The following is a 20,318-nucleotide window of genomic DNA, read 5'->3' on the forward strand; positions in this document are numbered from 1 at the left end:
TTTATAAATATATGAACTTAAAAAATACTACCCTGGAAGTCATGAAGCGCGTACACAGCAAGCATATTCTTACAATACTAAAATTTTGACCAATAAAAGGCACATTTGATGCATAACTAAATAAAGAATTTTTACGTGGGGCTAGTGCTTTGACTAATAGATAAATTTGATATTGAAAAAGAAAGCATTAGTTTGAAAAATTATTCATCTTTTAAATTACTCCAGAGCAGCTGCCAAAACTTTTATATTCAAATTTATCAAAATTTTAAAAGGGAATGACAACAAAACTACAAAATGGAAGCAAAACGGAGATTAACAGAATTGTAATACAATAACTAAATAGAAAGCTTTAAAACATAAGTTAGCATTTGATATATTTTGATAAAATACAAGAAACCCTTAATATAGTTATAAACAATTGTATTTCATAATGACTGAACCAACAAACAGGCAAAGGACTAAAAGAACATTTGAGCAACGCTTGCGACAACAATTACAAGCAAAACCATTTATATATATATATATATATGTCATACTTACAAACTGGATAAAAAACGTATATTTAATAGGGCAAGGATCAATCAACCAATAAATGAAATGGAACATAAAACATCATGTGATGAGTTCACAATTTGCATTAACATTTTTATAAGCAGTAACATACGACATGAATAAATCAACAACTACTATAACGCATTTAAATAAAACCAGATTATTAAATACAGACAATTTCGTTGTTTTATCTCGGCCGCATTTTGTTTGTGGTCAATGTGGTTATGTGTAATTAAAATTATCAGAATAAGTGTTAGAGGGGACTTAGGTTCTCATTAGCCCAATTGAAAAATAGACAAGAAAGCTAGATAGCATTTCTGCAAGATGTTATTTATCACGAACTTTTCGAAGTGTATATTTTATTTATTCATTTTTAACTTTGATATAATATTTCTCCTCTCCGCCTTTAATTTTTATGTACAAATTTGGATATTCTCCATGAAACTGCTGTTTTTAGTTTATTTCCCAAGTTTAAGGTCTGTTATCCAATCTTTTTTAAATTAAATACATTTAAATACCAATATATTTATTGATCGCTAAGATACTACGAAATCGCGGAATAAATCAAAATCCTTATATCAAGGATGACTCGCAAATGAAAAACTTTCGGTGGGAGCAAAGGATATCGTTCATGACAGGAGCTCCTTCGAAGGTATGAAGTTCCACGCAATGTTCTCCGTCACCAGCATTGTTGGGTTCGTCGGGACCCCATTTAAAAAAGGTCGCATTTAAGCCCGTTGAAACGGACACAAATGCTCCTTCCTTATACTGATCGGTCACGTCAATCCAGTAGCCAGAGTACTCCTTCAGTTTCCCATCAATAGCGTCAATATCTTCTTGGCTTTGGAAGCTGGCCAGGTGACCACCTAAATCATAACATCTCTGTAAAGCTCCGTGCCAGGTTTTCCTATCGGTACTTTCAATGTAAAATAGCTTTGAACCCAGTTTTTGAAAATTCCGCTTGATTTTTTCTCCTATTTCGGTACTTAAAGTGTTACCAGGAGGAGTAGGTGACATTTGTTGCTTCAGTTGAAGTAGTTCCGCCTGGGTGTTTCTTCCGATTTCCTCTAATTGGGCTATCCTACCAAGTATATCGGATGGCCCAGCAGCCTCACAAAGCTCTACCCGCTTCAAGGTGTTTTCTAGTTGGGACAAACAGGTCTGTACAGCTGAGAAGCAATACTGCCCGCACTGGGATAGTTGTTCATCCTCCTATTTGAAATGAGTATTTGAGTTTCCCTTAGTAATATATTATTTGGTGAAACTTACCAAGAAACTTGTCGAAATGGAACAGGAACATCCAAAGCTAATGGACAATAAAAGCAGAAAAACCGTATACTCCATTTTTGGGATTGAGATTGACTTGCCTGATCGCAAGATGCAAACAGACTGACTTAAATTCGCTAGTTTAATAAATATCAGAGTTTATTTAACCCCTGCTCAACTGGTAACGACGAGTCTCGGAAAATCCCAGCTGATAACGACGAGTCTCGGAAAATCCCAGCTGTCTATCAGCTTACATAAAGATGTAAGATTTTCGCAGTCTATTCCTTATCAGTTCTGAAATGAGGTCTTAACTTAACTTATTCTTTCTAGATAGAACAGAATCCTTTTGCGGTTTCAAATATGCAAATTTAACAGAATTGCAATTTCATTGCTTGTCTGAAACTAGTAGATTTTTTCCGTATCCAGCTTTTAACAATAAACTGATTGTAATATTCGCCCTCTGTCAATTTAAAATAAGTTCATAGAAAAGGCGTCTTGCCACCCATGGTTAGGACATAGGTCCATAACTTTATTAGCTTAACGCTTTGTCCTTTGCATTTATTGTTGAACCTGCTGGGCGGCAGTGGAAAAGAGCACGTGAGAAAATTAATTTGATTAAATTTCCATAGAGACGCGCAGCAGGTCAGAAGTGTGGCGGGGTGGGAGAGTAGCGATATGGGATGTCTTATCGCAGAATCTGTTGTTGTTAGCCGGCTACTTAACGCGGATGCGGAGCCACCACCAAAGGACACACAGGACACATCCTTCGATGCGGGTTCACAGCGGTGAACGCACTAAATGATGTGCATAAGTGCGAAAACGTTTTGCACATGGAATGCCTCCTCGCCTCTGATGTTTTACTTTTTATTTTCTCTTTTTTTTGCCCTGGCTGTCTGTTTGGGTTGATTGACGCTGATAGGGCACGTGCTGGCAATTATTTTAGAATAAACATAACAAGCCTCTCCACGGGACCAAATCATCAGATGACTTCTCCTCTCCAGCTTCTCGCTCTTGGGCACGGTCGAAATATATTTTCACAAGAAAATATGCAGGCAGATTAGAACAGGCGATAGGAAATCACTACCACTGATAACGCAAGCTTGAATAAAATTATTTAATTCTGTTCCATTTCACGCTGTTGATTAAAAATTTGTTTTCTATATAGTCACTTAAGTTAGTTAGGTTATGAAGATTTTTTACACAGTCTGATTTCTAATTATTTTATTGGTTACTGTTTTTGCATCATTGGAGTACTTTTTACATTTTAATTTTAAGTTGGGAATCAAATTAATTTTCATATCCGATAGATTTACGACATTGTTCAGTGACTGTTACTTCTAAATATTTAAGCACCTCATTACTTTCCATTTTTCAAATGCATTATGGTATTAACCTAATTGTAGGTTCCGAAACGGGTCGAAATCACTGAGTTCGGATCGTTTAAACACCCACTATTTCCTCCCTCGAGGGTATTCGAATTCCCATCTGATTCCAGTGGCTGCTTTTATTAAGGCTTGGGTTTTGGGGCGGTCGGCTGCTTATTAAAAGTCTCTTGTTGTGATCCTAGGCCCAGTAACCTTTTCACCCGGCCCCTCGTCCTCGAATTAGTCCGCCGCCCTGACAATTAGAGCACTAACAAATGCAATTATCCCGGCACCTCCCTCCACTTGTGCGCCATTCCTTCACCCCTTGCGGCACACAATTGCTCTCATTGGCAACAATTGTAGATGAACTCTTCGCACGGAGTCACAAGTCCTTTCCCAGCCAACAAACAGCGAAAATTCAAAGGAAAAAAAATGAAAATACGTGAGGAGTAGAAAAAGCCAAGCTAGGAGAGTGCAAACAGCCAAGGCAAAAGTTTCCCAAACGCGTGCCACATATTAAATTACATCGAAATATGTGCACACGATGATTTGTCGAAGGGCAGTTTGTAATTTGCTGGCATTTTTTCGATTTTATCAGCCGGCGGGGGCAGCATCGCTGTTATTTTGATACAGTTGTTGGATTCTACGGCCATGTAGTGCGCTATTTAATTGAATTTATCTCGCGCAATTATCGTAAAATTTACTGAACAACCAAGAGCTGCAAAATGGGGGATTGTTCGGGCACAGGATTTCCGGATATGGCACTTATGGTGGGCGTAACGCAACAATTTTGGAACATATTTGTTATTTAAATGTGGTTGAATTAGAATAGTGTTTTGAAAAGAACATAAAAGAGGGTTTTGAAAAATAGTTTTATTTGTTTTATTTACCTATTAAATTTGCATATCTTAAAGGTTACAAGGCTTTTAAATGAGTCTGAAACTTCTAAGTCGTTTAGTTTAATAATTTTGGGGATATGGACTTTGAAAGCTTAGCACTTTTGTGTTTATTTTTTAAGAGTTTCGACCAAAATATATACTTTATAAACTTTTCTATAAATTAAGAAATAAAACATTATATATATAATTTCCTATTTTATCAAAAAACACTTCATTGAACTGCTGGTTTCTATAAGATAAAAGGACCTATGTATGTAAAGGAAGTGCCACTTGCTGAGGATGTAGCCACTTGAGCTTCTGCTCTGAGCCCTTCCCCAAGGACAAAGGACCCGCAAGGATGATCAAGTTTGTTGTATCAGAAGTTAATTTACCGAGAATCAAACTTAAATGCGAAAAAGGATCTGAGGATTTGTACCGCCGACATTTCACCCCTATTCCAAACACCGGCACGACCTATGGCTTATGTAACCCGATCGGTGACACACTTCAACTTTGATTTCAGGGAATTATGCTAACACAAAAAAGGAAACGGAGACGTCGATGTCGACAATACAAAAGGATTTGCCAGGCAAACTGACACAAAACGCTGTAATTGCCCCAAGGAAGCGCACCCTCCTGCAGACTCAACCGCAAAGTGGCTGGCAATTCGATGCCCGAGACATAGTAGCATTTTTATTATTATAAAAATTAGGCTTAGCCAAAATGACGGGCCACGTGCAACAATGGAAATTAAGCAGACTAAATGATGGCTCAAAAATATGATCAGCTTTCTGACTTGGCCATGGGAAAATCTCTTCGAGTTAAGGAAAAAATCAATAAACAACACAGGCACACAGACTTAAAAAAAACTTTAAAAAATGGTATACCCATGTTTTTCACAAAATGCCCTTTGGCACGTTCATGTCAGCGGGTTAACAATGGATGACAATGAGGTGGAGCAGCAAGTTAAGTGCTTTCAGCCAGGTGAGATGAGCTAAGGAGTGCTCATCTCTGTTAGTGAGAGCCCTAGTTGACAGACTCCACTTGTCCATTCCTTGTTCGGCTCATTTTGTGGCAGTACCAATTCAAATATGATGTTCCAAATTTTTCAGATCGATAAGCCATTTTATTTCAAGTTACCGACCGAACCTTTTAATTCTTACCCTCCAAAAACAAAATGACTAAAATAAATTTCTAAAGTCTTATAAATCTTTAAAAAATCTTTATTTCAGTTTTTATTATCAAGAATAATTATTTTAAAGCTTTTCGGTTACTTTCATGATTTATAAAATGTTGGCTTTTCAAATATAGTTTCAATGATATATAATTTTGTAAGCATTTAATTTGAGGGTATTTTAGTTTTCAAAAGAAAAAATAATATTTTATTTAACTAAACTACATTCGTCCCTGAAGGTAATATAAACAAAGTCTAATGGCCAATTACCAGTAATTAGTACTCAAAAAATATAAGTGATTTAAATTCATTAGAGAAGCAGAGACATTTGACTTCAGGGGCACCATAGCCCCCTTAACCTCTCCTTCGATCCCTCGAATACCATCCTAACGCGCCCGTTTTAGGGCTTTAACCTAATAATGATGTTCGACTTAGTTTGCGTGACTTATTTTATTAATAAAACGAGCAAATTTGTCTTGCTTTTTGGTCGCATCCTCGCCATGCTCTCTCTCCCTCAGTGATGTCTCGTTATTGTCTGCCTTCCTGCTCTCTAGTTAGTCATTCCCCGCTATTACGCGCCCCTCAACGGACCTATTCTCGATCTCAATAGGAGGAAACAGGACGAATATACTGGCGAAAGCAACCCCTTGGCAGGCTCTTCGCTGATTGGTGGCTAAAAGCCAAGGACTCACGCCCTCTTTTCGGATGTGTTATGGGTGTGGGAATTAGGTGTCCTCTTCTGTGGGTGGTGTTCTGCTATGTTGGACACTGATTAAATTACCCGCGGCGCGGGGAATATATATATAAATTTGAGAAGCAGGAGAATATGTCAACCCAAACCCAACAGGCGGTACAGTTGCGTTTGGCTCCACCTAGCAATTATCCTGTCGCAGCTCTTTTCACCACCCCGCGGCAGCAGAATCGATTGTTTAATTCAATTATAATAATTGTGGCATTTAATGCATGCACATCATCGCCAGACAGACAACAATGGCGGCCATGACACGTTAATTATGATCATTGGGGGGCCAAAATGGGTGGCAATGGGTGGATGGAAGGACGGGTGGACGGCTCAACAAAATGGCGGCAGAGCAAGGACGCATAGTTGTGCAAATTATTTGCGGTTAACAGGGGTCAATTAAACTAAGGTTTTATTTGTTTAGCAGGGGGAGGGGGCTAAAAGTACTCGGATAATCGGAGGTCCAGCAGATGCCAGCAGAGAAATTTTGGATGGGCGGAGGGGGTATGCTAAACTTCAGGGAGAAAGCAGGACAACCGTATGCGCATGCAAATCCTGGGGGTGTGTTCTCCGTATAACACTGCCGGGGATTCCCCCGAATTGCCGCTCTAAGCGGGCACCGCAAACGACAGCCAACTGCAACTGGATTGAAGAGGGGGTGGCGCAAGTTGAGAAGGGGTTTCTTTTTTCTTTTTTCATTGCCCTCCGTTTGCAGGATGCAGGACATTATCGCTGGCTCGCTCGCACATGTCTGCTGGCAGCTCGTTTAGAGCAATTTGCTGGTTGATGTGCGGTGATTGCCGCAAACTCAACGCGACCGTCAACGAGCAAACAACATAAACGCGCGCGCGGCCAAAGGACATACATATACATATATCCTGGCATATCCTCCGCCGACTCCGACACCGCCACCTCCACCCCCACCTCCTGCTCGTCCAGCGAAATGGCAATGCTTAATGAGGCCAGCTTGAGTCCTGCGGACGCACATGCTCATGCCAATGCCACCACGCCCACGCACAGCAAGGCGGCGATGGCGATGGCCAGTAGTGCCACCACAATGCTGACCACAAAAACGCCGTTCTCCATCGAGCATATATTGTTTCAAAATTTAAATAGTGCCAGCAATAATAATGCCAACAGTATCACCGGTAATAGCAGTAATTATGCGCAAAAGAGCAGCAAAAACGCGATGAAAAGTGCCAGGAGTAGCTATGCCCACCTCGACAATAATCCACAGAAACATCCGTCGCATCATTCGCATCATCCGCCCCAATCACATCCGCCGGCATCCGCATCCGCGACGGCAACAACGCGAGGCAATCAGGCAGCGTCGGGATATGGCAGCGAGGATTACGCCAAGTCCTTGCACAACGCCCAACGGTTGGTTGTAGTAACAATAATATGTGTACAATGCAATGAATAGTGGATTTATATGTGAACTGTATTAATTCAAACCAAATTATTCCTATTTTTAAAACATCAAATTTGGAGGAAACTAAAAAAATACAGTTCAATTCAGTGAAATAATTAAGAAAAATAGAAAAAAAAAATATTTGTTCGATAATTAAATTGAAAAAGGATACAGATTGTGTTATTTTGTTTAAAAAAAGGGAAATTTTGAAGATCGTAGGCTTACTATTAAAGCGAGATAAAGGGCAAAACAGTTTCTTCAGCATAATGAAACATTGATTTAAACTTAGTGTAATAGCAATACATTTGTGTAACCTTAGGTGCAGAATTTAAGAACTAATAATTCAAAAGACCACTACCGAATAAGCAGTGAATAACAGAAATCTCATTAAGAATACATACATAGTTTTCAGGAAATTAAAAACTTAGGAGACTTAAGATTTTGTAGAGCTTCTGATGAAAAGGGATTAAATAAATATCAAACTCTTTCACCCATTGAAATCTAGGTCCAGTCACCATTCCCGTCCAGGAGCTTCCCACTACAGCGGAGATCAGAATTCTCAGCAATTGGGATCTGGGGCAGGACAGCATCCGCCAGTACCAGCGCCCCAGCCACCTCCTCCGCCGCCACTGAATGGAGGAACTGGTGGGTCCAATGGGGTCTTATACCCAAATGCCCCGTACACCGATCACGGATTTCTTCAAATGACCCTCGGCTATCTGTCTCCGTCGTCGGGCACTTACAAGTCCGTGGATCCCTATTTTCTATCACAAGGTGCGTGTTGTTTGGAGAGTATGATTAGATAAGAGTATGTCTCAACCAAGTGACATTTTTAGTAATAAGAACCTTATTTGTTTTTTTCTTATTATGTTACAAGCCAAGTACATGAGTAATAATTACTTAATTAAATTTAGGTCTAATATTAAAACTAAATTAAACTTTGACTTTCTCAAACAAAAGTTCTCGCTACTGTCTCTTCAAAAAGTAGGTGCAAATCGACCACGTGGCGTATGAGTGATATTTATAATCTTTAGATCACATAATAAATTTGAACTAAATATAACGTTTACCAATGAAAATATTTGTGTTAACAATTCGTATCAAGATAAATGCTTAATTATTTTGGTTGGATTTTTTCAAAACAGTTTAATAATCTGAAAAGTCTTTGTAATTGACCAAAACAAAAAGTTGTGAAGCAACCAAATAATTAATTTTATTTTTCTGTGTCCGAATTAAAAGAACCTTTATTTTTTTGTCTACTTACACAATTTTTCAAATGGTGCCCAAATTGAGGAACCCCTTTAAGGGAACTAGATAGCATCTAAAGTCGGTGTAAATGTCAATCAACACCGAAAGTTTCCATTTCTGCAAACTATAACAAAGTTAACGAATTTTGGCATTCGACCTTTCAGCCAGCCTTTTCGGGGGAGCACCCTTCTTCGGGGGACCTGGTTGTGTTCCGGAATTGGCCCTCGGATTGGGGATGGGCGTGAATGCCCTCCGTCACTGCCGCCGGAGGAAGGCCCGCACGGTGTTCAGCGATCCGCAATTGTCCGGCCTGGAAAAGCGATTCGAGGGTCAGCGATACCTCTCCACGCCGGAGCGAGTGGAACTGGCCACGGCACTGGGTCTCAGCGAAACCCAGGTGAAGACCTGGTTCCAGAACCGCCGCATGAAGCACAAAAAGCAGCTGCGCCGCCGTGATAATACCAATGGTGAGTCTTTTAAAGTTAAAGCACTTAAACTTTAGTTATTCCTGGTGACAAGTGCCTTTAAAATAACATATACCCAACTTTTAACCCTGAGACAAAGTAAATCTAAAGTATTTGCCAAAGATATTAAAAGTACATATGCGAATCAGCATTTTAGAGAACATATACATATATTGTTGTTAGCCCTTTTTAAGGGCTAAGAAAAAACGAAAATATTTAACAATAAGATAGATACCAACCTAACATTAACTTTTGATAAGATTAAAACTTTGATTAATACAAAATTATTTGTCTCAAATCTGCAATTGTAATAGCCTTGTGTTAGTTTTTAAATAAATAATCAAAATAAGTTACGCATCTTAAATAGAATTGGTTACAGTTTTTAAATTGTTTAGAACGCTCAAAAACTAGACCACTTGAAAATAGTTGAACAGACAAAAGAGTGTGAGTAGTTTCTTTGTGAAACTTTTGGACTTTCAATTAGACCTTTTGGCTTTTAGCTGCCTCCTTGAGTTGCAAAAAGTTTTGCTCAAGTTTCTCCACAAATCAAATTAGTTCTAAATTTGGTGGAAATTTCTTTGACTCTTCCATGCCGCAGAACCCGTTGACTTCTCACGCAGCGAGCTGGGCAAACAGCCGGGCGAAGCCACCTCCTCCTCCGGAAACTCCAAGCACGCCAAACTCACCTCCGGATCCGGATCCGGGGGCACGCCCACTCAGCCCACGAGTGAGCAGCAGCAGCTGCAGATGTGCCTCATGCAGCAGGGTTACTCCACGGACGACTACTCCGACCTGGAGGCGGATAGTGCCGATGAGGACAACTCCAGCGACGTGGACATCGTGGGCGATGCGAAACTCTACCAGTTAACATAGATAGTTGGATCGGGATCAGAACCTTGATCTTATATTAGTAATGTTTTTGATATTTTTGTTGGGGAAATACAACAATTAAATCATTGTTTGATTTATGAGTGGCAATTTAAGGAGATTATATAAGATTTGTCTTATATAAAGTATTAAACATTTATCAAGGTTAAGTTTGGAAAAACTAACAACCATTTTAAGTATGTTCTCTTATTTATCAAGGTTAAGTTTGGAAAAACTAACAACCATTTTAAGTATGTTCTCTTACTATTTGTTTTATATTTATTTTTCTCACGCCCTTTTCAAAATGCTATCCAACTAAAATCTAAATGTTTCCTTAAAATTTAATTTAAGACAAATGTTTGATCAAATTGTAAGTGTATTTCCCCCAATTTTAAAATTGAAAAGAAAAACCGTGTAAATACTAACGAGCTGCTTTCTAGTCATATATTAAATCTTAAATCTAATCAAATTTAGTGATTGTATTCGAGAACTTCCATTTTAAGATATTTTAGTTCCCTGCCCGCTCGACTTCTTATCCAGAACATAGTGCTTACAATAAACAGAACAGAGCAGAATTATGTGAATATCCCAAAAGTGTTAGTTGGTTGGGCGAATTTTTCCATCTATGCTGGGCAATCAAATCCAATTGACAACATAAAGTAGCAACTAATATGGTTAAACATCAGGGGTATTTGAGCATGGGGTTCACGTTGACTGACTGCCACGCCCTGCGCATGTCCAAGTGCCCGTGAGTGGGCGGATTCGGGGAAAGATTGGATTGATTCGGGGTGGATGTGGATGGGAATGCACTTAACAATGCGAAAATAATTGCGGGTTTTCAGACAGCCATTTTAGTGAGACACTCATTGTCAAGAGTGGGAAGTGAATGTTAAATGTTTCAGATTGATTGGTAATTATGGGTTAACAGAAATGCCCACCCAAATATTTAACTATTGGATGGCAGTAGGAATATGTGCTTTATAAGAGCAATAATGAATTCAATCTCTTACTTAACATTTTAAAGTTCTCCATTTTTAGATACAACAACCTCCTAAAAGATATCATCGAAATGCAGCTGTAAGTATTTCCTAAATTATTATTCTTATAAACTTTTGGTTAAAGACTACAATTCTTGATTTGATAATTTATAAGAGTTTAATTAATCTTATATTACGTCTACCAATCACTTAATTTCGTATTGTAAAATCATTTCCTGACGTCAAAGAAGCAAAGTGCAAATTTAATCCCAAATCTGAATAAAAATAAAACTACAAACTGATAGACATATATGTATTTCTATAAAATATGTATTATTGTATTTCTGAATGTGTTTTGTTTTATGCTCAACTTGGTAGACACACTCTAATCAGACGCGAATTAACAAAAAGTCGGGAGATTGGCAAATAATGAAATACTATCTGAGGTCGAAGCAATGACAAGGCGCCTCTGGTATTTTCGGAACGAATACATAGTTTAATAAGTAGTACTTTAAAGCTTATCTTATTGTTGATTAGGTAAATACGAAAACAAACTGGTGGAGGCGAGCCTCCCACGATTAGAATGGGTTGGTAATAAAAATCACACATTCCACTTAGGAACTATAACCATTAAAGGCTTTAATTTGAGTGCTCTGTTTAAATGAAACACCTAGTATACGTATAGAAACTAACACACATTCATTGTCCATTAAATAAGTAAACTTATGAGTTTATTATTTTAATATTTTACCAAGATACTTCTACTTTATAAAATGGTTTTTAATTTTTTCTTCGTAGCTTGCCTTTATTGTATTATAAATTGTTTGTTCACAAGTACCCTCCTCTCTTTATTTAATTTTTGTTTTTTGACTCCCTCTTATTTTTTTCAAGCCATATGTCTGCAATTTATGCTCCCCATCTGCACTCTCTTTTACTCCGACACTCTCTTTTATATACTTTTTCTGTATGTATGTATGTTATTTACATGCTATCAGTCGTTGAAAACAAAACAAAATAGTAGAAGAAAAAGAGAAACCGATGTTCGAATACTTTACCATTTAGATCTGCAATTAACAATTAGGTCCCGGGATCTTAACTGTATTCTCCAGATTTAATAAAAATGTTACAAAGTTTTTGAAGGACCTATAATATGGTATTTTTCTTTTTCTGTGAAATAATTTGAAAAATTATAAAATAAAAGCTTGAGTGAGTATAAGTGTTTCAGCTCTCCGGTATAAAATACAACATTACCTAGAAATTTAAATTTCAGAATGAAAGCGAATAAATAATATCAGTTTACTACTTCACTTGACAAAGTCGGGAACACGACTATAGTCTTCAATTCAGTATATTTTGGACATCGAAATAAAACATTTTTAATTTGCATGCGTAAAGTTAAAAGGATTAATGTCGTATATTAATGTTAGAGTAGTAGGGTGTACTGGCAGCCTGATCGTCAAAGTGCATATACCCTCTGAAAGGGCGTGGCAAACAGTGACGTTTCGCTGCCTTTTTTCCGCTGTCGTCGTGGCCGTGGACTAAAGCCAACAGGCAGTCTCTTTAGTTCAGCCGTCGACCGCGGTTCGTTGTTTTGCTTGCCAGTCTTTCCCCGTTTTGTTGTAAGTGAAAGTGCATTTCGGTCTCATGTATTCTTTGAAGCTCCACAAATGTTGGGGGTCATAGTAGTGTTAAGGACAAGTCTGAAAGTCATTTAGTTCTCATTGATATAGATGAATGAAGGAGATACATATATGTACAAAAGATATTTCTCTATAGATACTCTGTGTTTACTTATACTCTATGCGTTGGTATATATTCAGCTAATCGGGTGCTACTCAGAGACGTTCCAAAAATAAATAAGGGGGCACGTGTCGATCTATAAAATCGGCCGGCAGAAATATTATTTTGCGGTTCCGGCTTTATAAATTTTTTCTTTATATGTACATTTGTATATTTTTGTAGAACAAACAGGTTATCAGCTAGTCAAAAACAAAATAACAACCAGTAACCACAACCACACAAACAAACACGCATACTCAGAGTGACAAGTTTTTGATAGTGATTTTTTATGCAACAAGCCCCCGAAAAAAAACAGGGGAAATAGTGGTCAACAGAAAGATACTAAAGAGGGTCACTTATATGACCTTCATAAAACGAACTCACAGACCCTTGGTAATTGTTTTTATTTTTATGGATCCCCACAGGAACCACATCATTTAGAGAGCGTATATATAACCAATAATGGCGGCTAGTAACGGTGATTGTAAGTGAAGTTGCTTTCTGCCTCCTTAAATGTTGCCTGGCTCCTTTCGCTCCAATATGAATTTTCCCAACTCACACTTTATAACACCCGCCTGCACTTCCCTCAATTCGCAATGCTCCCAAACTTGTTCCTCTGCCTTGAAAAAGTATAACCTGTTGCTAAGCTCAACGTTTTATGTCCTACCGCACAATTCCTTTTTTTATTAATCCCCTTTTAAATCCTTTACATATAAATATTAATTAAGTATGCTTTTGTATAATATTACCATTTAAGGGTTAAACAAAAAATATTCTTATAAATACTTTCACTGAAAGTAAGCCGCAAATATATTTTATTCAAAGAAAAGTTTAAGGACCTAGAAAAGCCACAACCAAAAAAAGACATTTTTGGGATTAGTTATAAACCGAAGTTAAAAAAATTTTTTAAATATAAATGATAAGTAAAAAAAACTTCTTATTTCAAGCTAGACAGATTTCGTTTTCGCAAAGCTCTTTAAATTTTCATCTCAGAAATATATATACATATGTATGCACAAATTGTTTTCAACTTTGCTTATTGAAAACAATATTTTACTGATATGGTAGTATACCATTACATAAAGCATATTAATTAAATGTATTGAATTAATCCCTAACCCATATGCTAATCCTATTCCAATCGAAACCCGACGAATAAAACTTACCATTTAAAAAAAAATTTTTAATTCCCAATAGCCAAAATGAGCCAACAGGGACCAGCTTTTGACTCCAATGCGATGACGCTGACGCGTTTCGTGTTACAGGAGCAGCGTAAGTTTAAGGATGCCACCGGAGATTTGTCCCAGCTGCTTAACTGCATCCAGACGGCGATCAAGGCGACTGCTTCGGCAGTCCGAAAGGCAGGAATCGCCAAGCTCCATGGAATTGCCGGCGACGTGAATGTTCAGGGTGAGGAAGTGAAGAAACTGGACGTGCTTTCCAATGAATTGTTCATCAACATGCTCAAATCCTCCTACACCACATGTCTGATGGTTTCCGAGGAGAACGAGAATGTGATTGAGGTGGAAGTGGAGAAACAGGTAATATTTAAATAAATAATAATTTTGAAAAACAATAATACTTATGTTTAATCGCTCTGGTGACCTTATTAAAACTCCTAATAATAACTATTTGTTTATTCTTAAAATCAGATAACTGTATCTTTAAAGCTTTTTCTAATTTTCGAATCCCAAAATCCTTTAGCTATTTAAGTTACGTTAAGTTTAGTTATTTAAGTTACCTTTATCTTTTTTTTTATACAGAGCCTTAATCAAATGTATTTTTAAAGCTTATTAAGTAAATCGTAGCTTTAGATTTATAGATAGAAATCCAAATTTACTTTTTTAATGAATGCCAATTTATTTTCCTTTTCAGGGCAAATACATTGTGTGTTTCGATCCGCTGGATGGATCCTCCAATATAGACTGTCTGGTGTCGATCGGCTCGATCTTCGCCATCTACCGCAAGAAGGGCGATGGTCCGCCCTCCGTCGAGGATGCACTGCAGCCCGGCAATCAGTTGGTGGCCGCCGGCTATGCGCTGTACGGCTCAGCCACGGCTATTGTTTTGGGTCTGGGATCCGGAGTAAATTGCTTCACCTATGATCCGGCCATCGGAGAGTTCATCCTGACCGATCCCAATATGCGGGTGCCTGAGAAGGGCAAGATCTACTCGATCAACGAGGGCTACGCCGGCGATTGGGAGGCGGGCGTGTTCAACTACATTGCCGCCAAGAAGGATGCCACCAAGGGCAAGCCCTACGGAGCTCGGTACGTGGGTTCCATGGTCGCAGATGTTCATCGCACCATCAAGTACGGGGGTATCTTCATCTACCCAGCTACCAAATCCGCTCCAAACGGAAAACTTCGCCTGCTCTACGAGTGCAATCCGATGGCCTATCTAATGATACAGGCTGGAGGACTAGCCAGCGATGGAAAAATCAGCATTTTGGACATTGTACCCAAGAAGATACACGAACGCAGTCCCATATTCCTGGGATCCAAGGCCGACGTGGAGGAGGCGCTTAGCTACTTGAAGTGATTTTTGAAATTTCTGTAATTTATGAATAAAGGACATTTTTATTTTTTACTAAGGAATCGGAATTCCTATGACATCCTGTCCCTAAAAAGTATGCCCAAAAAAGTTGTTAAGAACTGTTACCAATGTAAGTTAATAATTCTCAGCCGGTTCAACCCACTTTTGAATGAAGTTTTGTGTTTCGGACGTTTTAATTATCGCTTCTCGGCCTTATGGCTAAGATCAAAATGTAGTATCTGTTCTTATCAGCTTAACATCTGATAGTTCCCCCATAGGGGGACAACAAATGTTAAACTGATTTTTGTAATCAGACGGAGTGGTAGGAGCTAGCTCCACCTCTGTCGCGGGTTGGCCCGGTATTGCAGTACAGCCGGGTTTTTCAGCCCAACAAAATAATACATGTGACCTTAAAGAGATAACCATAATAAGGCGTGAACCATCACTTGGGTAACCTTCCTAAGCGATGGTTCACGCTTCGGAATTATGAAATTAAGGCTTGAAGTTTAAATAGGTCCTTTTGTTGCTGTTTGTTCAGTCCATATCAAAATATTTATTGATTTCTGAAATATTTGAGTTGCTTTAATTGCATCAGTTCGGCTTGGGCTTTGTTCTTCAATTGTTGTGAAATTTGATAAAATCAAAAGGTTTTCCAAGTAAGAGTTACAAAATTGTATTTTTCCAATTTACTTGACCAAGATAAAGAAAACATCAAATTTTTCAGTTTTATAAAGTTAGGACTCAACGTCGCATACTTAAAAAGATTTTAATTAATTTTAATCATTAAGGGATTATAACAATATTGATATTGATGTTACAAAACATACATATTCATGTATGTATAGTACAATTCTAAAAAGCGTTTGCCTTGTGTTTGGGCACAAAGCTGAAGCCATCTGGCACCCGACCCAGGAGCGATTCGCTAAGCTTCACCCAGTCAGCGGCGTTGCCGGAACTCATGAGGGTTTCCATTTCGTCGCGTCCCCGGTATTTTTGCGGCCGAGCATTGATCTTTTGCGGCGGAGCTGTTTGCAGGGCTTCGGGTATGTAGCGGTACAAGAAAGACTGCCACTCGAGGAGGAAGCGTCGTGTGGTCTCCACACCCTTGGTGTCCGAGCCCCAGTGTTCCAGTCCGTAGTTGGAGAACTTTTGCAACATCTCATAGCGTTGGCTTGAAGAAGGAGACCAGGCTTGTTTCTCCTTGATCTCCTGGAATATCCACGGTTTAATTAACGCTCCGCGACCAATCATCACGGAGCTAACGTGCGGTGCTAGAGTTCTTCGCTCCACATAGTCCTCGTAGCTAAGTATATCGCCATTTCCGATCACCGGCATCCGCTTGGCCTTAGCGGCACACTCCTCGATATAATTCCAGTTGGCATGCTTGGTGTAGCGCTGCTCCCTGGATCGTCCGTGCAGGGTCACCGCCGAGGCGCCCCACTCCTCGACCAGCGGCAGGAGTTCGTGCGCCACACTCTTGTCTGCATAGATACCGGTGCGCATCTTGACGGTGAACGGCAGACGATCGGATAACACAGCACAACTGCGCACGGTCAGCTCCAAAATGTTGGTTCGTCGCATCAGAGCGCTGCCCCCACCTTGCTGGTAAATCAAATCAATGGGGCAGCCAATATTAAGATCGATGAAATCCGCCTGGGCCGTCTCGTGAATAACCTGCGCGGCCTGGTTAAGCATGTTGGGATTATTCCCGCACAGCTGGACCCCGAAGACGTCCTCGCTCTGGTGGCGCTTGGTCAGAGCCCACTCCTGGCCCATACCCTTTAGCAGGGGCTGGGCACAGGCCATCTCGCCACAGGTGATATCCGCCCCGAACTCCTTGCAGATCCGTCGGAAGGGCAAGTTGCCCAACGTGGTTAGTGGTGACAGGACGAGTTTCTCGCGAAAATCAACGGCTGGCTTTTGATCAGCGTCTCTGCCGACAGGAGAATCATCAATTGCACATCCAGTGGAAGCTTCAGTTGCTACTGGTGGGTTATCCTGTGTGACCGGTTCCTTGGAATCGATCTGTTGCTCCCCGTCCAATTTTTCGCTGGTCTCAGATTGTTTTTCCTCTATAGTTCCTACAGATTGTTCCTGTTTTCCATCCTTTTTCTTTTGCTCTATTTGTTTTCGAACATCTCGCAGTTTCTCTGCTAATTTAATGAGCTCCTTGCTGCGACTAAAATCGTATTCATGCTTTCGCAGGCGCACCTGGATTTCTGAAAATGATGTAATACATTTAGTTATGTATTTTACAAAATAATAATTGTGTTTCGTAAACATCTCTTAATCAGTTTATGTTGGAATATATAAGCTAAATACAAATAATAAATACATAAAAAACTTTTTCCACATAAAAACTTTTGTACAATGTTGAAAACAATGTGCATAGGAATATATCCAACCTGAACTAACGCCATTGAATGTGGTCGGAGGAGCCTTGTCGTCGTAGTCTTCCCTTTTGAGGTTCCTGCCCTGCTCACTCGTGTGGGCCTTGCTGAACCGGCAACTCACACCGCGGGCACAGTATCCCTTGGTGGTGTACACATAGCACTTGGGGCCCAGATCCTCACCCTTGGCGGCCAGGAAGGCATCTAGATCATGGACATAGCGACAATTGGCCAGGGAGCACGGTTCCCCACCGGTTCCATCGATCAACGAATGACACAGATGCGAATACCGCTCGTCCTTGAAAACTGGACGATTCTGTGGGCAGCAAAGTATTAATAATATGCCAAATTACCAAAAATTGTTTACTAGCCTTGTTCTGTCCACGCTTGCGTTCCTTTTTATCCCATTTCTTATTCCCACCGGCTTTATCTTCGCCATCCTCGCGTTTTCTTTTGTTAGTCTCGCTGTTTTCGGTGTTAATTGTATCACTGCTGCCATTGGCTTCAGTCACCAAGTATCTGAAGGATATATCAAGTAAATTAGTTTAATAATATTTTACAAAACAGGGGTACTTACTCTGGTTTTATATAGCAAATACCCGCTTCCATTTCACAATAAACAATCGCACGTGTTGGTCTATGTTCTTTTTCTTTACCTTTGTTTTTATCAGTCAGCTGATTCAAGTGCCCTCGTTATCGATAGTTTCAAAGTCACTGAGTGCGTTCAGCATAAACTTCTGAATCGATGAAAACTCTATCGATAAGAGTTTAAACTATCCAATATGTTTAATTTACACGGAAAGTATGTAAACATATATGAACTGGCACCTTCAAGAACTTGCAGAAATTATTTGAAATTGACACACATAACTAGATTAGTTTCAAATTATTAAAGTAACAATATATTAGAGAGTGTATATTGGCTTATCTGTTATATTATATTTACATATATTATTTATACTTCATTGCGTTGAAAACTTCTAACTAACATGAAATGGAATTCAAAATATTCTTTGTTTCTGTGATTATAATAAAATAAAATTATATCGATATATTCCTCTTCACGGTCACTGTAAGTTAAAGCGCTCATCACTGTTGTATAATGCCGCCAGTGAGATGGTGCAGCTGTGTAAATTCCTGTTAAAATCTAGCAAATCGGTGAGAGTAGAGCTAAAATAACTTATTAAAAAATACCATAAATGTTTTTCAATGCTTAGCCCGGTCGTGCCCACTTTCGGCCCACCTTCCTGGACACCCTGCGTCTGGCGGTTCGCGGAGGACATGGTGGCAATGGATTTCCCAAGTACGGAGGAGTCGGTGGCCAAGGCGGTTGCGTTTACTTGGTGGCCAAGGAAGGTCTGACTCTACGGAAGGTCGTCCAGGGATTGAAGGACAAACGGGTTGCCGCCTCCAGCGGTGAGGACAGCAGCAAGGCCAGCATCTTTGGACGCCGTGGAGTCGATCAAAAGATTGAGGTGCCGGTGGGGGTCCAGGTGTTTGACGACCGGCAGAAACTCATCGCCGATCTGGACGAGCACGAGGCTACCTGCATTGTGGCGGGTGGAGGTACCGGCGGCTGCACGGCTACCAATTTCCTGGGGCGTCCCGGAGAGAATCGCACTGTGAATCTGGACCTGAAGCTCATAGCGGACGTGGGACTCGTCGGATTCCCCAATGCTGGCAAGAGCACACTACTCAAGGCCGTCTCCAATGCCAAACCCAAGATTGCGGCTTACCCTTGTGAGTAATAATAAGGTTCTAAATAATATAAAATGCATTAGCCATATTTCTGGCTTATGTACATATATAATCTGCTCACAACAAGTTACTCTCAAATGAAAAGCAATATAGGACTAGAAATCCTAATTTTTACTTATTTATTCCTTATTTTGACTTAGTGGCTTTTCAATTAAATAGAAATCGACAGAGAAGAACTTCTAGTTAATAATGTCACCTTCTTTTTTTACCCAAGTTACCACCATACGGCCCCAGATTGGAACCATCGAGTATAGCGACCTACGCTCCATCACCGTTGCCGATCTTCCCGGCCTCATCGAGGGTGCTCACTCCAACTTCGGAATGGGTCACAAATTCCTGAAGCACATCGAACGCACCCGCCTACTGCTCTTTATGGTGGATATATTCGGCTTCCAGCTGAGTCCTCGCCATCCGCATCGCGACTGTGTGGCCAACATATATGCGCTAGTGAAGGAGTTGGAGCTCTACGATCCATCGCTGCTTGAGAAGCCCAGTGTCCTGTTGCTGAACAAAATGGACAAGGAGGGTGCGCATGAGATCCTCACCAAAGTCAAGCCGATCATCAGCGACCTGGCCAGCGGCCTGGAACAGTGTCCCGAGGAACTGCGTCCAAAACGGGTTGTGAAGTTTGACAGTATTGTCCCCATATCGGCCATGAACTCCACGAAGGTCACGCAAGTGAAGTCCCAGCTGAGGAGGACGCTGGTGCGACTGGCGGAAAAACAGTTTCTGGCTAATGAGGAGCAGATCAAGGAGCAGTTGAAGCAGCGTGTGGGCCTGGTGGGTCCAAAAATTACCTAGTTCTAAGTGTAAAGTAATTTGTCTTAGTTTAGTAGAGTTCGAAATGAAGAAATTAAGATTTAAAATCCTTTGAACATTAAAAAGTTTGATTGTTGCATTTTATTTAATACAATTT

The 20,318-nt window shown here is 39.9% G+C and overlaps 5 protein-coding genes and 1 non-coding gene across 7 annotated transcripts; 4 read left to right on the plus strand and 2 right to left on the minus strand.

Annotated features, from left to right (window-relative positions):
* Nucleotides 1-879: 879 nt before the first annotated feature.
* LOC108043754 (C-type lectin 37Db-like) lies at nucleotides 880-1,956 on the minus strand. The gene is made up of 2 exons (XM_017122560.2): nucleotides 1,822-1,956; nucleotides 880-1,764 (listed from the first exon to the last, which is right to left on the minus strand). The coding sequence occupies exons 1-2, from the start codon at nucleotides 1,894-1,896 to the stop codon at nucleotides 1,126-1,128; spliced, it is 714 nt and encodes a 237-aa protein (XP_016978049.2). The 5' UTR covers nucleotides 1,897-1,956; the 3' UTR covers nucleotides 880-1,125.
* A 4,960-nt stretch (nucleotides 1,957-6,916) lies between these two features.
* On the plus strand, nucleotides 6,917-10,509 carry LOC108043752 (brain-specific homeobox protein). Its single transcript, XM_044460088.1, has 4 exons — nucleotides 6,917-7,353; nucleotides 7,890-8,158; nucleotides 8,797-9,099; nucleotides 9,695-10,509. Exons 1-4 carry the CDS (start codon nucleotides 6,917-6,919, stop codon nucleotides 9,967-9,969), a joined length of 1,284 nt encoding a protein of 427 aa, XP_044316023.1. The 3' UTR covers nucleotides 9,970-10,509.
* Nucleotides 10,510-12,461: 1,952 nt separating this feature from the next.
* LOC108049172 (fructose-1,6-bisphosphatase 1) lies at nucleotides 12,462-15,316 on the plus strand. 2 transcript variants are annotated; one of them, XM_017130273.2, is made up of 4 exons: nucleotides 12,470-12,559; nucleotides 13,145-13,203; nucleotides 13,917-14,260; nucleotides 14,595-15,316. In XM_017130273.2, the coding sequence occupies exons 2-4, from the start codon at nucleotides 13,182-13,184 to the stop codon at nucleotides 15,258-15,260; spliced, it is 1,032 nt and encodes a 343-aa protein (XP_016985762.1). In that variant the 5' UTR covers nucleotides 12,470-12,559; nucleotides 13,145-13,181; the 3' UTR covers nucleotides 15,261-15,316. The 2 variants fall into 2 exon arrangements, with proteins under 2 accessions (XP_016985763.1, XP_016985762.1); XM_017130274.2 differs by lacking the exon at nucleotides 13,145-13,203 and having other exon boundaries at nucleotides 12,462-12,559.
* A 137-nt stretch (nucleotides 15,317-15,453) lies between these two features.
* On the plus strand, nucleotides 15,454-15,650 carry LOC123037837. Its single transcript, XR_006417644.1, has one exon. It is a non-coding gene; the product is annotated as a U2 spliceosomal RNA (small nuclear RNA).
* A 320-nt stretch (nucleotides 15,651-15,970) lies between these two features.
* Nucleotides 15,971-18,304, minus strand: LOC108049173 (tRNA-dihydrouridine(47) synthase [NAD(P)(+)]-like). The gene is made up of 4 exons (XM_017130275.2): nucleotides 18,222-18,304; nucleotides 18,016-18,163; nucleotides 17,660-17,960; nucleotides 15,971-17,473 (listed from the first exon to the last, which is right to left on the minus strand). The coding sequence occupies exons 1-4, from the start codon at nucleotides 18,251-18,253 to the stop codon at nucleotides 16,107-16,109; spliced, it is 1,848 nt and encodes a 615-aa protein (XP_016985764.1). The 5' UTR covers nucleotides 18,254-18,304; the 3' UTR covers nucleotides 15,971-16,106.
* Nucleotides 18,305-18,704: 400 nt separating this feature from the next.
* On the plus strand, nucleotides 18,705-20,286 carry LOC108049165 (GTP-binding protein 10 homolog). Its single transcript, XM_017130264.2, has 3 exons — nucleotides 18,705-18,802; nucleotides 18,862-19,384; nucleotides 19,617-20,286. Exons 1-3 carry the CDS (start codon nucleotides 18,761-18,763, stop codon nucleotides 20,201-20,203), a joined length of 1,152 nt encoding a protein of 383 aa, XP_016985753.1. The 5' UTR covers nucleotides 18,705-18,760; the 3' UTR covers nucleotides 20,204-20,286.
* Nucleotides 20,287-20,318: the final 32 nt, after the last annotated feature.

Source organism: Drosophila rhopaloa, unplaced genomic scaffold (genome assembly GCF_018152115.1).
Source record: "Drosophila rhopaloa isolate 14029-0021.01 unplaced genomic scaffold, ASM1815211v1 contig_2, whole genome shotgun sequence".
Lineage (NCBI taxonomy): Eukaryota > Metazoa > Arthropoda > Insecta > Diptera > Drosophilidae > Drosophila > Drosophila rhopaloa.

What these genes read in the sequence shown, in the direction of transcription:
- LOC108043752 (XM_044460088.1), top strand. Translation starts at nt 6,917, where the DNA reads ATGGCAATGCTTAATGAGGCCAGCTTGAGTCCTGCGGACGCACATGCT. An exon ending in TCCTTGCACAACGCCCAACG is followed by an intron (nt 7,354 to 7,889) that starts GTTGGTTGTAGT and finishes ATTGAAATCTAG; the next exon opens with GTCCAGTCACCATTCCCGTC. An exon ending in TCCCTATTTTCTATCACAAG is followed by an intron (nt 8,159 to 8,796) that starts GTGCGTGTTGTT and finishes TCGACCTTTCAG; the next exon opens with CCAGCCTTTTCGGGGGAGCA.
- LOC108049173 (XM_017130275.2), bottom strand. Translation starts at nt 18,253, where the DNA reads ATGGAAGCGGGTATTTGCTATATAAAACCAGA. An exon ending in ATTTGCTATATAAAACCAGA is followed by an intron (nt 18,164 to 18,221) that starts GTAAGTACCCCT and finishes TATATCCTTCAG; the next exon opens with ATACTTGGTGACTGAAGCCA. An exon ending in ATTCAATGGCGTTAGTTCAG is followed by an intron (nt 17,474 to 17,659) that starts GTTGGATATATT and finishes CATCATTTTCAG; the next exon opens with AAATCCAGGTGCGCCTGCGA.
- LOC108049172 (XM_017130273.2), top strand. Translation starts at nt 13,182, where the DNA reads ATGGCGGCTAGTAACGGTGATT. An exon ending in GGCGGCTAGTAACGGTGATT is followed by an intron (nt 13,204 to 13,916) that starts GTAAGTGAAGTT and finishes AATTCCCAATAG; the next exon opens with CCAAAATGAGCCAACAGGGA. An exon ending in AGGTGGAAGTGGAGAAACAG is followed by an intron (nt 14,261 to 14,594) that starts GTAATATTTAAA and finishes TTTCCTTTTCAG; the next exon opens with GGCAAATACATTGTGTGTTT.
- LOC108049165 (XM_017130264.2), top strand. Translation starts at nt 18,761, where the DNA reads ATGGTGCAGCTGTGTAAATTCCTGTTAAAATCTAGCAAATCG. An exon ending in TGTTAAAATCTAGCAAATCG is followed by an intron (nt 18,803 to 18,861) that starts GTGAGAGTAGAG and finishes TTCAATGCTTAG; the next exon opens with CCCGGTCGTGCCCACTTTCG. An exon ending in CAAGATTGCGGCTTACCCTT is followed by an intron (nt 19,385 to 19,616) that starts GTGAGTAATAAT and finishes TTTTTACCCAAG; the next exon opens with TTACCACCATACGGCCCCAG.
- LOC108043754 (XM_017122560.2), bottom strand. Translation starts at nt 1,896, where the DNA reads ATGGAGTATACGGTTTTTCTGCTTTTATTGTCCATTAGCTTTGGATGT. An exon ending in CCATTTCGACAAGTTTCTTG is followed by an intron (nt 1,765 to 1,821) that starts GTAAGTTTCACC and finishes CATTTCAAATAG; the next exon opens with GAGGATGAACAACTATCCCA.